The following is a 13,936-nucleotide window of genomic DNA, read 5'->3' as shown; positions in this document are numbered from 1 at the left end:
CTCCACCCCCATGTCCCGTCTTGGCAATAGGCACGACGCCTCTCTCCATTGGAGGAGGGGTGGGGGAGTTGGAGGAGTTGGAGGAGAGGAGTGGGTGCAGCAGCTCGCCCCCGCACCCGGGGCGGACGAGATGCTAGGGAGGGGGGGAGGGGGTGGGGGAGGGGCGGTGGAGGAGGGGCGGCGATGGGAGGAGGAGGGGGCGACGAGGAGGGGGAGGCGAGCGGGACGGGCAGGGCGAGCGGCTGGGAAGGGGGCGAGCGGGACGGGCGGAGCAGCAGGGTGAGTGGGTCGGGCGGGGCGGCAGATGGGGAGGCGGCTAGGGTTCTACATTGCACGGGAGCTACTGGGATTTATACCCAAAGGTGAAATGACTAAAATGCCCTTGGCGGGACAAGGAATTTACATGCGGTGGCACAAGTATTTAAAGGCGACATGGCTGGCTTCATCCTGCCTAGCGGTTCTTCAAGGTTTATAAGTTAAATTGCCACCAAAATACATCATCATACTACCAACGCCACACACATGTTGCTGTCCTTCCATGCATCTGTGGCAACTTGCCAAAAAGAAGCAGAACGAGTTCCTCCTCATATATGTTACTACCTCCATAATTCCGAAATCAGTCCCTCTTTCCATGACTCCGCCGTGAAACCAAACTGATCCAACACATCAACTGCAGCGTATGTCACGCTTGTACCCCTGAAACAACGAAATCAAAGATGCACAACATAATCATATAAGCAGCAGCAGCAAGAGGAAACTATATACTACTATAAAACATGGAATAACTGATAGAAAGGGATTCCTTTTGTTTGCAGATTGTGCATTTTGTTTCACAAAGTAAATAGTTCCTGCATTTCAGCTTCTATAATAAAACAAGGTATCCACCCAATTTTTATGACAGTCTTACTCATTACAAGTACTCTACCACAGACGCATTTCTTCTTTCAGTCAACAACCCCCTTCTTTGAAGATCCTTTGCATCTAGACCGAAAATAATAGTCCCGAAAGAGATTCTGATTATTGAGCTACATGAAAGGTAGCAAGTTGACAAGATAAAAGGGATGGATTATTGACTGGATGAGATGACCCCATGTAATGGAGCGGAATACTTGACTAATACTGCATGGGAAGGAAAGACTACCCAAGTACCCATATATAGCTTAAGAGAGTGAAAGTTCCTCACAGGCGACAAATTTAACAAGTAGAATCACTATGAGGAAATTATAATGTTGAAACTTGCGACATTCCTTGTTGTAATCCTGAGATAAGAATGCTCCAGAAAACACAACAGCCAAATAAAAATGCACCTGGCTAGAGGACACATTTCAAAGTGCAGTGTGTGCTTCAAGGTGCTTTAGACGAGCAATAAATTAATGAATATCAACTTCTATATGTGTCTTAACATTACTGTTTCACTATAAAATGAACTGAAACTGCATAGCTTTCTGGTTTCAACTCGTGCATTTTTCTCTATTGATTGATCGGCTTAGTTAGCTATTTTATACTAATAAAAGAAAGTGCTGATATCAGCAAATGACATTTAAAAGCCTGGTCCACCAACCTTTTAAAAGTCTATTTGGGAGAAACAGGAACAGGGTTCCTTTCTTTCCAGATTATTAGTACTCCCTCCGTAAAGAAATATAAGAGCGTTTAGACCACTAAAGTAGTGATCTAAACGCTCTTATATTTCTTCACAGAACAAGTACTAAATTGCCTGGTCTGCCAACCTTCTTCATTTTATCTAATAATATCTACTTTGCTCTACACTGTTAAAAGTAATTATATTTCTTTACAAAGGGAGTACTAAATTGCCTGGTCTGCCAACCTTCTTCATTTTATCTAATAATATCTACTTTGCTCTACACTGTTAAAAGTAATTATATTTCTTTACAAAGGGAGTACTAAATTGCCTGGTCTGCCAACCTTTCTTCATTTTATCTCATACTATCTACTTTGCTCTACACTGTTAGAAGTCTAACTTGTTGTAGAAGGGCAACTATAGAGACCCTTGCCGAGTAACCACTATGGGAGAGCAATTAGGGGCTATGTCGCCTATTAATTAAAATGATGGTAATGTGCAAATAATCATATGGAGCAGTCACCCATACAAGAATCAAGAGCAAGGCAACTAATTAGAATGGTGGCATGTGCAAATAATCCTATGGAGCAGTCACCCATATAAAAAACAAAAGCAAGGCAACTAATTAGAATGGCGGCATGTGCGAATAATCATGTGGAGCAGCCACCCATATAAGAAACAAGAGCAAGCTAGGCAACTAATTAGAATGATGGCATGTGCAAATAATTGTACGGGACAGTCGCCCATATAAGAAACAAGAGCAAGGTAACTAATTAAAATGATGCCATGTTAATCGTATGGAACAGTTGACCAAAAAGAAGGCATTGAACATCATGTGCACCTGCTCTTGTCCTCGGAGACAGCTTCAATGAACTCAACTAGATCCGCTGCTACCTTCAACCCAGATTTTCGGTCTTTTATACCCCTCAATATGCCAGAGTAAGCCTTGCATATTCCCTGTCTAAGCTGGTTACCGTAATCAACCTTATCCTCATCATAATATCTTGGGTTAGCAGCTTCTTTCAGCTCTTTCCTAACAGCCTGCAGGTACTTCTCCTCAAAAATCTTGCCGATAGCAAGAGCAATCTCTCCAAAGCATGCCAAAATCTGAGGTTTAAGCTCGGGTTGTGAGAGACCTTCGTAAAGAACATCCATCATATGATCACAGCATGGCAGGATTTCATCTCCCAAGGCATGAAAGATAGTGCCAATCGCCTCTAAATAGATTGGGGAGAACAGCTTCACACTGTAATACTGCAAAAATATTGGCATGAAATCCAGAAACTTTGGACCGACAGCACGAGCGAGAGCACCAATGGTGAGCGCTGCTTTATCACGTGCAGTAGAGCAGTCGCAGGTCAGGACACGGCAAAACTGAAGCAACATAAACGGAGCAGACTCCCTAACCTTGTCCCCGTGAAGTGAATTGCCCAGTTTTTCGATTATGGCGTGCAGTACGTCACAGAGCAATGCCTGAAGATCGTGCTTGTTAGTCTTGTCATCTGATGAAATTGCTTTGGCATCAAGCGCGGTGTTTAATCTTCTCATGATACGAGGCATTAAAACTATAATAGCTAGTACAGCTTTCAAATCCCATATGTTGCTTACTCTCACAACCTCAATCAATGCGCCATAAGCAGATGCAGATGCTGGAAGCCCGAAAGGGGTCTTCATATCAAGTTCTGAAGCAGAAAGGAGAGCATCAATAACACCACCAAGAAAAGGTGAAAGCTCAGATGAGATTCGCTTTTTTGAATGGTCCACCTCAGATGAGATTGCCACATCATAACCTCGGGCAAGAAAATATATAGCTCCACAGACTTCCTTGGACACTTCTGGAACATCTTTACCACTCTTCGACAACGCAGCCATGATGCGAGGAAAGTCTTCATTTGTGAAAAATCTTTTATCAAGAGCTGGAGAATGCCGAAGCTCAAACACCCGCCCCAGAGTGCATGCAGCGGTGCCTCTTACCTCCATGTGTGGGTCTTCCATCCTGTCCATCAACAAACCGACCACGGGAGCGAGTTTCTCAATAGAGGGCCCTTCAAGCATAACGCCTAGTACAGAAATAGCTGTCTTGCGACTACGCCAATCTGCCACTTTGATGTTACCCTCGACAAACTGCATTGCAAGTGGGACAACTGCATCCCCGATAGTTCTAGCGACGAGGCCTAGGCATGCCACAGAACTCATGAAGATGTTCAGTTCATCAACATCTCTTTCTTGGTGTAACGACAGAGTTTGTAGCAGAAGTGGAACAAGCAAACAGAGGGGCTTCTCAGTAAAGTGACAATCTGCACTCGGGATAGCATGAGCAAAACGCTTTTTTCGTTCTCTGAGTTCAATCACTTCTCCACAAATAGTACTCCAGAACTCGATACATTCAAGTGCAACTGTTTCCACACCTCCTTCCAAGCCCAAAGCTTCAGTTGTACGGCTGAGTGTGGTTTCCATGTAAGGTTCTAACTCCATAATATAATTGGATGCAATTGCAGTAAGGCAGACGAATGCTGCATGCTTGATCTCCGCTGCTTCGTCGTGTTTAGCTGCATCACAGATTGCAGTCATTATACGATTTCTGCAATCATCATCATTTGCGAAGTTAGCAAACGTAAGAACATTCCGTAGAGCTTTGACCGCTGCAAGCCGGACTTCAGAACTTTTCTCTGCCTGGTGGTTCATTGCCCGGATGACGGCATCCAGAACACCATTAATTGTGTCCTTGTCGAACCTCAAGTTCTCCTCCTCAAACACATACTCCAGCGCCTCTAGAGTTGCTTTCTTTAGTGTAGGAGATGCACCCTGCTGTGCCATGTTGCCCAGTAATCTGCCAATGAGATCTTGCCATCTCTCGGAGGGTGTCTCAATATATGCAAGCCTGCCAATAATCTGTGATGAGGCATGCCTCGCCTGAGGAGCCGAAGATCCTAGTGTTATCAGCAATGACTCCTTAATCTGGGATTTGATACATGGATCCAGGTTGTTCCATTGTTTGATGAGGAGGCTGTTATCTTCAGAATACTTTCCTTCCACAGAGTTCTTCAGGATAATGCCAGCAAGGCATCTGCACTCGGGTGGACTTGCCTCACTCGAGAGCTCTGCTGATAAGGACAGGAGGAAGTTGGAACGATTACGCTCTTGGAGCTGCTTGAGTTTGCCTTCTGCTGCTAGCCTTATGTTGTTATCCGGATCCTGAGCATCTTTTAGAATTGGAGTGATATTATCCATACCTGGCTGTATCAACTGTCCGTCCTGGCAAACATGCAAAAAGCATCCAGAATGGTTCAGTTAGAAATAGAAAAAAGGGAAAGAAAGCAGCCTGGTTACACACAAACTAACAAAGAAAACGGTCACAAACCGTCCTAAGAAAGGGCCACTAGACAAATTTGACATATATAGCTTAGTTGGACTTGTGCAATGAGAACCACGCAAGGACAGGACTGTTACAAATTATTAAGCTACAAGAGATGTGTCTTGCAAATTATAAGGATGGATGGATGTAAAGAAAAAATCAGCAGCAGGATCAAGTGGCACCAATAGACCACCATTGCTAAGCTAGTTAATTAATATTCTATATCCGGCAAGTAGGGATTTAGCTATCCCAAATTAATCCTGGCTGAACAGAGCCATGTATATAAGCTCATACATAGCCTGCTGAGTATACGGTAAGGTAAAGAGCGTAAAAATGCAAAGACTAGGAAAACTGCTGACACCAGAACAGAGTAAAGAGAGGAGGGAGTTTCTGGACCAAGCTGCATGGTCCTAATATAAGCTCCGATGTAACCCAAGAACTTACTGAAGCATGGATATACGTTCGGGCCTAATCAAGGTGACTAGGTGAGATTGGGATTAGCTAGCTAACAGCCTTTGTGTGTTTTTACAATGTTATATATACCCAAAAAGTGCTTTGGAACATTAACTGCGAAAAATCCTAGCTAGCGGAATAATACCAGCGTACGAAAACACAATATATATACTTTGAACAGTGCATTCTTTCAACATGTAAAATAAAATAGTATATTAAGCTGAACCAGCAGATTAAGAAAAAAAAACTGTACGTATGTACATATATGCAGATATATACAAAGAAAGAATGGATTCAACCAATGAGGACAAAACCTAATCGAAATTAAAGTGTTTCTTTATATATAGATTGAGAAAGTAAATAAATTCCTTGGTGAAGTAGTACAAGCAAGCAACAGAAAGAGACAAGATTAACTAATTTCCTTGTTCCATAATGATGATGATGAAATTGAAACTAAATTAAGTAGCACCGTGGTGTGGTGTGGTGTGCGTAGTCAGGGTACGTATGTACTGTATATAACCAGAAGGCCCTTTGACTAGTAAATTTAGGGATTCTGCTGTGCTGGACTTTGGGTCTAATCTAATGCATGTAGTGTTTAATTAATCAATCAATTAATAATTGTATATGCTTCTCCAATGGGGAGAGAAGGAAGGAATGTCATCCATCCCCATGCGTGATGGACAAGGATGTAGCTAGAGAGAGGGAAAAGTTGGGTTTCTTCCGGGAGCTAGCGTCAAGCCAACTTGGGATCTCCGGGACCGAAGGGATTCGAGAAGATATGGCGACGGACCTCCAAGGGAAGGAGCTTGAGGAGGCGGGCTAGGGTTAGGGTTAGGGATCGAGCCAGAGCCAGAGCCAAAAGCCGAGAGAGGTGGGGAGATGGAGCAAAACGAACGAAGGAAGGCGCGCGGATCTTACCAGCGGGGCGGGATCTCCGCTTGCTCCCGGTACCGGTGGAGGAGAGGCGGTGGCGGCGAGCGGCCGGCGGAGCGTGGCTTCTCCGCTCGCTCCCGCACCCGGTCCCGGTCCCGGTGGAGGAGAGGCGGTGGCGGCGAGCGGCGAGCGGCGTGGTTTCTCGTTTTCTTTTAGGCATTGGGATCGGATCGGGCTCGGGATGGAGAGGGGAACTCCACACCGCAGTAACTATAAATTCAATTCTAATAAAGGTCGGCCGACAACGCCTTTACCACCTCAACTACAACCAAATTACCCGGAGCTGCCATTGGTATTCCCTACTCGGCCCACTGCAAGTGGATGCGGGCTGCCCACGTAAAAGCCCTCTTAAGTTATTCTCTGCAACTCCAATCTTTTAGCTCCAGAGCTGAAACCTTAAAAAAAAAATTATATGGATAGCCGAACCTTACGATATATGTAAACTCACCGTTTGTACTGTTGTGCATCATAATAACTGAATTACCTTGATAAAAAAAACTGAAGCACCAGTGGTCTAGTTGGGAGAGTAGAATGCAGTTGTTGTTTCAACAATGACGAAACACCTATACGTCGCAAAAGAAATATCTGGCATGGAATGCTAGGCATTGCAATCCATGGCAGGTTTCAGCTTTAAACCACCAGGTTACCCGATCATCCAAATTGCACATAAAAGCAATGCAATTAATTTATTAGCCATCATAACCATTTCTTTAAAAGCATCATACACATTATTGAATAATAGAGAACAAGATTCAGAATAAGCCAGGTCATTGACATAATTTCAATGAATATTTTTTTTCCATTCCATTACTGAAGACATGTAAATCTTAGGATTCCCGTGTGGAAAGAAGAGTTTAGGCAGACAAAGCTAAACATATATTGGACCAAAATTTATACGAAACACTAATCTGCATCACTAACAGTTGCTACTTCATCAATGACAGACCAAGAAGGGATAACATAATTTGAGGAGAAATTGTACTCTATTTAACGTCAATGACTGAGCATATATTTTAGTTAAGGGACCATTTCTATACTTCTAAAAGAGTTCAGGGACAAAATATATACTTTTCCCAGCTAGAATTGCTAATTTGGATGCTTTTTACATGACGAGAGCATATGCTGGAATTGCAAGTTTTGCAATAGTGTTTTTGTTTGCTCGCTGAATGAGTTGGTTCAGTGACATTGTTTTGTTCTTCAGTTTTGACAACTCGTTTATGCAAAGTCGTAATAAGTCTGAAATAGATTATTTTTTGAGGGGATAAGTCTGAAAACCACAGTTAATTTCAAAGTTTCATAAGTCTGAAATAGATGAATGTTATACTGTTTATACTTCCTTGACTGTTTTTTCTCACAACTTGGTTAGTGAAACCACAGTTCTTTAGTTACCCTTTGTCGAGCAGTGACGATCGCTACATGTTGGAGGTGGCGACCTGCCTACATAGTAGCAGTATTCATTTTCTAGATAACGACGAAACTTTCTCCTTGACAAGGTGAGTTAATTCACTCTGCTTATTTTTTTCTCTCAAGAGAGCATTGCTTTAGTTGTTGTTTCATGTGCTATCAATTGGCCGTGCCTGTGGTGTTCTCCCGACTTATTTGGGCTGCATGTCCCCAAGTGCGGCACAACCCAAGCATGTTTTTTTGTCTAATTTAGATATGTTAGGGTTCTAAAGTGAGCGAATGACCTTAAATGTGGGTGTGATTTGGGTTGTGAGGCTAGTTGGATTTAACTTCAATATAGAATGCATATAATGTCCTCTGAGTTTTGTGTAAGTCACAAGGTTTTAGCTATAATTGGAGCAATTATCAAACAGTATCAAGTACAGTATCCAATGCATGTGATGCATTTTTTTAATTAAACTTGGTGTCATTTCTGCAAACATTGGGGATAGATTCGCAAGAACCCTTGTCACTAGTTATGTTTATTTGACTTGTATGATATTTATTGTAAATATCAGGTTTGATCTATAGTAAATGTGCATTACTTTGTGTTAGTTATGCTTGTTAGAGCTTGCTATGTACTCTTGATATGGCTATGATGATTCTCTACTTTGTTGAAATCGAATATTTCATGGTCCCCTTGGTACACATTCAAGCTGTCAATCTGCATCGACTACACCCATTTCCGCCAAAAAAAATCAATGAAATTCAGTAGAAAACAAGGTTTCTATCGCTAAACTGCACTAAAATGATTTTGGTACCATTCTGCAACAAAGACTCCACCATATCTTTCAAACTGGAAAAGCTTCAGATGAATTCTTCTCTTTTCGTATCGAACCAGGGAGGACCATCAGATTCAGCTCAGTACTTAGGCCATCATGTTGGCCAATCAAACCAATGTTCATTGTAGCTTATTACCAAGGTTGAGTATGAAGTAGGTCAAAGCAATGTCCCTTGCATTTTTGTGATGTCACTCTTTTTCTGGTGAACATATTGCAAGGCCTAACTTGCCTCTCAACGTTGGGACTCAATAGCTCCCATTTGATGATATCATTGACATTGCCATCTGGTCAGATTGATTTGTTGATAGTATTTTCCGGCCAATTCTTCCAGAAGAAGTTATTATATTCTCTAACTAAAAGGTATGTTTTCCTAAACCACTGTGATGCATTTGGGATTTGTCGAACCAGACAATAGCTAGTATTAGTTTACCTCTATTCTGCATTTCTCCTTTGAATGGGTGTAGTCTTTGTTGAGTGGTTCAGTTCAAGTACTCATTTCAACCTGTTTTAGGTCCCTCCCTGAGACTGAGAGGACCTTCTGAGGCGAGGATTCCATATAGTAACAGTCTGTTTCATACTACTCCCTCCGTCTAGGTGTATGGACAACTAGAGTATTCCTAAAAGTCTTAGGCACAATACATTAAATTCCTTCCTCGTTTCTCTTCTAGCCTCGTACCGCTGCCCACGAAAACCAGAAAGAGGAGGCGCCCGCAAGGAAAGGACCACTGCATGCATCGTGGCTGGGTGTTGATTACGCAAGAGATTAAAACGGTTTTGCATGCAGTACATCAAGGTTTGATTTTGTGTCGATCTGCTCTCCGACGGCGAGGAGCAGCGCTGCTTGTCCAGAACCGGAGCAGCGGCGAGCCAGAGCTGGGCCTCGTCGAGGAGGTCGGCAACTCCAAGCACGAGAGCGGTCATGACCGGACCGGATCCCACCATCACCATCAGCCACCACCTCGTCCATCTGTGCACCAAACTACTCCAGCTGGTGGGATTACCTGCCTTAATGCCATTGCAGTGTCAATACTCCGTAGAAATCAGCGTTGCTTGTCCCATATGCAGGCTATGAACTACTAGAGTAGAAACATTGCTTGATGTGCTTGGTCTGTACATATGATAAGGTCACATGGCTACTCACCTACAGTAAATGTGAAGTAAGGTTGCAGTGGCCTACTTCCTTAGTTGGCTGGAGATTTTAGGTGCAGTTGGAAAGCCCATGGAAATAACACAAGTCCATACCCAACATCAATTACACAACAAGAGCATTATTTCCTTGTGTGAATGAATTCTCATTAGAAAAGGATGTACAAATGCAGTGCAATTCTGGCAAGAACTGCAAGTTCTGTGATCTGACCTTCAAAAAACTGTACAACTCATGGTTCAGTATTTGGCATTATTGCAAGAGTTTTCAGAGATGCAAGGAACCGCAAGTAGTTGGCAGAAGAAAAATGATGCCTTTGAGTTTTCTATTTCATATTGGAAACATCACTCCAACTAACTATCATGCAGTGTGTCTTGTATTCAAGGTAGATCATTGTCAACATGCAAAAGGAACACATGGTACAGGGGATTCTGCCATTTCCTTCTACCGGACTTTACAACCTGACTCTGATACACACTACATGCATGGCTTTTACATTGATTGGGAATTCTGCTACACATGGACCGGTCGGATTTTACCTCACAATTTTTCACATATGCTACATTTTCAAACCCTCGGTTGGATACCCAAGCTGTGGATGATCTCCTTCATGCCTCCATGATGCAACACACTCGGGGACAAGTGTGATCTTAGAAAGAGGGAATTGTCAGGACCCAATCCCGGCGAGCTCCTGAAGTCTGAAGATTCTGAAGAAATGTCACTTATACTGTTCACCTGCAGCTCACTTACCACTTCGCTGCAGCACCGTCCAACTCTAATCCAAGGGTGCACAAGCACCTACTGTTTATCTTCTTTCTCTCTTGTTTCTGTGGTGTTGGCTATAAAGCTGTGTAAGCCCAAGGGCGGGCATATCTTATCTCTTGTATTAGGGTTGAACCCTAGCCGCTGCCATGTTCTGGCCGGCATAAGCTTCCTTGTAATTCCTAAATTCTAATAAAGCTTTCCTCTGAGAGTAGTGAATCCCTGTGACATGTTGAGATTCCTCTGTTCCTTTGCGCTTCATCTCTGAATCCCTCTCGGTTCCCTCAAATCCCTAGCCAGGGCCTGTCACATTGATGCCTTGATGTATCATCTTCCTTGACACTAACAATCAGTGGGTCTTACAAAAATAACAGAAAAACTGACAATGTAGTGACTCAACAGGATAAACCGGATAATGTTTGGAAAACATATACACTAACATTCATTGGGTCTCATAATGTTTAGGAGTATATATCTTGCATGTAGCGACTGTATGTTCATCTAATTCGAAGATAAACTGAAAACTGGAGTAGGATCAATAGATGTCCCTAATTCCTGAATCAACAGAAGTAAATACAAGTTGATAATTGAAAATGAACACTGTTTTGTCAATCAGTCAACAGCAAGCTTCAGCTAGACATTCAGTGTAATGCTAGAGCTTGTTAACATTTTTCGTATGCATCTTCCTTCATAAATCTACACAACATACCTATTTCGCCCTTGTTTTTGGAATTAGTTAAAGAAAGAATGCCAGAGCTTTGTCTTACTCAGCTCAATGACTAGACTACCCTGCAAGTTTTTGTACAGAGAGCATATGTAGAATTACCAGTTCAGAAGGAATTTCAGACATGGAACAAGCAACACATAATTACCTCCTTCTTCCCGGGGAACACGAGCAGCACAAGGAGCATGGCAATCTCTGTTTCTATCATGTAGTGCCACATGTACATTGTTTTCTTATCCATCTAAATTTTAGTCTACTGATTTGCCTGAAGCAATGAATTTATGGTTGCAACTTAACACTACTCATTATTAATAGTAGTAAGTTGTGTATATGATTTGCCTGGTCGGAATTAATAGTAGTAAGTTGTGTATATGGTATTATGACAATTGCTGTAGTACTGCTTTTGCGGGTACAAGCGCAAAGGAACACATGAGCTCTGGGGAAATTCTTGTGTGAGACAAGTTACAACAATTTCAATTGCCTGTGCAAAATAGCCTTTGGAACCTCAAATTCTACTTGATCTATATGATTTTGACATCCTTCTATTTTTATCTGAAGAACAAGCTTACTACAGACAAAGCGAACAACAGCACAAGGATGAAATTCGCAAAAGCAAGTACACATGGATCTCGGCCAAATATACCTTCTGCTCTTTCTTATGTTTCCGCTCTTGCTCTAGGTCCAGCTCCCTGTGGTAAAGCTGTTGCTCGTATCACCAACAAAAGAGAGAGAATAAACAGAACGCAAATTGGACTGCCGTCACGTAAACTTCCGCAAATTGTTTTGTATAATACTCTCAGCAGCATTTCATGCACGCTTGATTTTCTCAGCCGATTCTTAATGCCCCGAGGAACAGAAAGTCAATTAGACACTTGCTGCAATGTTATCCTATATTTCTATGTGCGGCTAAATTTTCATGAGTCAACCACCTCCAAGGTTCTATCTGGAAGAGCATCTTTGGCAAACTTATGCATATCCAATGCGTCACTGGGCATGTCGCCTGTTGGGTTCCTTGCACTGAACATGTCAAGCAGTGATATGCCAAGACTTTACAGCATACCAAAGTGAACATTTTCAAGATTGAAAATTTCCGTGCAGTGAAAAAGGTTGAAATTTTCGCTGAAAGGCTGAAATTTTCACATTTCAACCTTATTCAGAAAACGCAGTGGAAGGAACATTTCGACCTTATTCAAAAGATTGTAAATGTTCACTTTTTCAACCTTTACGCACAAGACTTTACAGTAAGGGTATATGGCAAGATTGGGTTCCTTGCAGCGAACATTTCAACGTTATTCAGAAAAGGCGGTGGCACAGCACTTTGCTTCTTTCTACTTACAAACATACCATCGTTCATTTGTGAGAGCAAGATAACAAATTTGGGACAACAATGAAGAAAAAAAATAACCTACTTAACATCCTCGTATTCCTGACCTACAAAAAGTAATACGAGGATCTAAAATATTTGATTCCTGACAGTGCTACCCATTGGCAAGAAAGAAACAATACTTAGGACAATTGCCTACACTTGCAGCCTACAAGCACATGTAGTAACAGGCACTACTACCGGAATATGTGCATGACAAAACAAAATACAGGAACCAATTGGATTTAAACAGATAAATTACTTGGGATGAGTAAACACAGATACTCCATGACTAGGCATCACAAAAAATTCCCCCAAGTGTAAGAACTGAGGGCATTAACAAGAAACCTTACATGGCCTTGACACTATGTAACCCTCTATAAATTTCAGTTTGAAACAAAACACGACTTTTGCATATGCCACAAACATGGAATTACTAGCAAGAACTACTATCTTGAAGAAGTAATCTTAATGACTTGATGAGGTTCACTCCATGACTACTGTCTAAAAGAGGAAGTAATCTTAATGACTTGATGAGGTTCACTCCATGACTACTGTCTAAAAGAGGACCATGTCAGCACAACCACAGGTTTTCAGGCAGGACTCTTTTTACCTAACTAGGTGTTTACTGACCCTGCACAGGAGGAGGTGGATGCTGCCAAGATGCACCAATAGGCAGCTACAGAGTAGGGGGGAAGCTGCTGCCACTGCTGTTGGTAGTTTCATAGGCAAATGAGTTAGGGGCAGGAACTTGGTAAATGGCTGGAGCGCCTGAAATCATAGGCACCCCAGCTTATAGTAAAATGATGGGATCATTGCTGAAATTGGCGAATAGCTATCAAATTATAGAATGAATTGATCTAAATTGGATCATAGCTGCACAGGCCTTAGCAGAACAGAGTTTCCATATAGAATAATAAACGGACAAATAATATTTGCAGCCTTGTGATAACACTGTCATATTTCACATATGATTTAGCAGGGTAGGTCTGACCCTCTCACTAGACTCCACCGACAAATAAACCGAGACTTGTGACTGCCGCAAGAAAGCTACATTTTAAGTGCACTAATACACATCAATCAAGGAATCGAAGAGATATCACCTGAGATAAAGTGCAAGATTGAAGTATAAAATTTTGTCTTAAGAAATTTCAATTAATTCCTAGAAGGGGAAGACTACGGATCTTGGGTCTGGCTGCTCCTGGACAGGTAAGACCTCGAATCTTGTACCTATCTGCTCCTGGTCAAATATATATAAAGACATATATACAATAGGTATAGAAAAGACTGCCAACAATAGATAGATAAAATAAAAAAGAACTTCTACAGGCATAAATAATAAATACTACTCCAACAAATAATAGTTATTCCACAGCTAGCTCAACTTTATGAGCAAAA

The 13,936-nt window shown here is 42.0% G+C and overlaps 1 protein-coding gene across 1 annotated transcript; it reads right to left on the bottom strand.

Moving 5' to 3' along the window:
- Nucleotides 1–349: 349 nt before the first annotated feature.
- LOC109783474 (importin subunit beta-1) lies at nucleotides 350–6,523 on the bottom strand. Its single transcript, XM_020342080.4, has 3 exons — nucleotides 6,306–6,523; nucleotides 2,421–4,834; nucleotides 350–696 (listed from the first exon to the last, which is right to left on the bottom strand). The coding sequence occupies exons 2-3, from the start codon at nucleotides 4,808–4,810 to the stop codon at nucleotides 597–599; spliced, it is 2,490 nt and encodes an 829-aa protein (XP_020197669.1). The 5' UTR covers nucleotides 4,811–4,834; nucleotides 6,306–6,523; the 3' UTR covers nucleotides 350–596.
- Nucleotides 6,524–13,936: the final 7,413 nt, after the last annotated feature.

Source organism: Aegilops tauschii, chromosome 5 (assembly GCF_002575655.3).
Source record: "Aegilops tauschii subsp. strangulata cultivar AL8/78 chromosome 5, Aet v6.0, whole genome shotgun sequence".
NCBI lineage: Eukaryota > Viridiplantae > Streptophyta > Magnoliopsida > Poales > Poaceae > Aegilops > Aegilops tauschii.
This window is presented reverse-complemented; position numbering and strand designations above follow the sequence as displayed.

Bases quoted from the DNA above. Each gene is read 5' to 3' on its own strand.
- LOC109783474 (XM_020342080.4), bottom strand. From the start codon at position 4,810: ATGGATAATATCACTCCAATTCTAAAAGATGCTCAGGATCCGGATAAC. The intron at 697-2,420 runs GTGCACATGATG...TCGTTGTTTCAG, and splicing joins GTCTCCGAGGACAAGAGCAG to GGGTACAAGCGTGACATACG.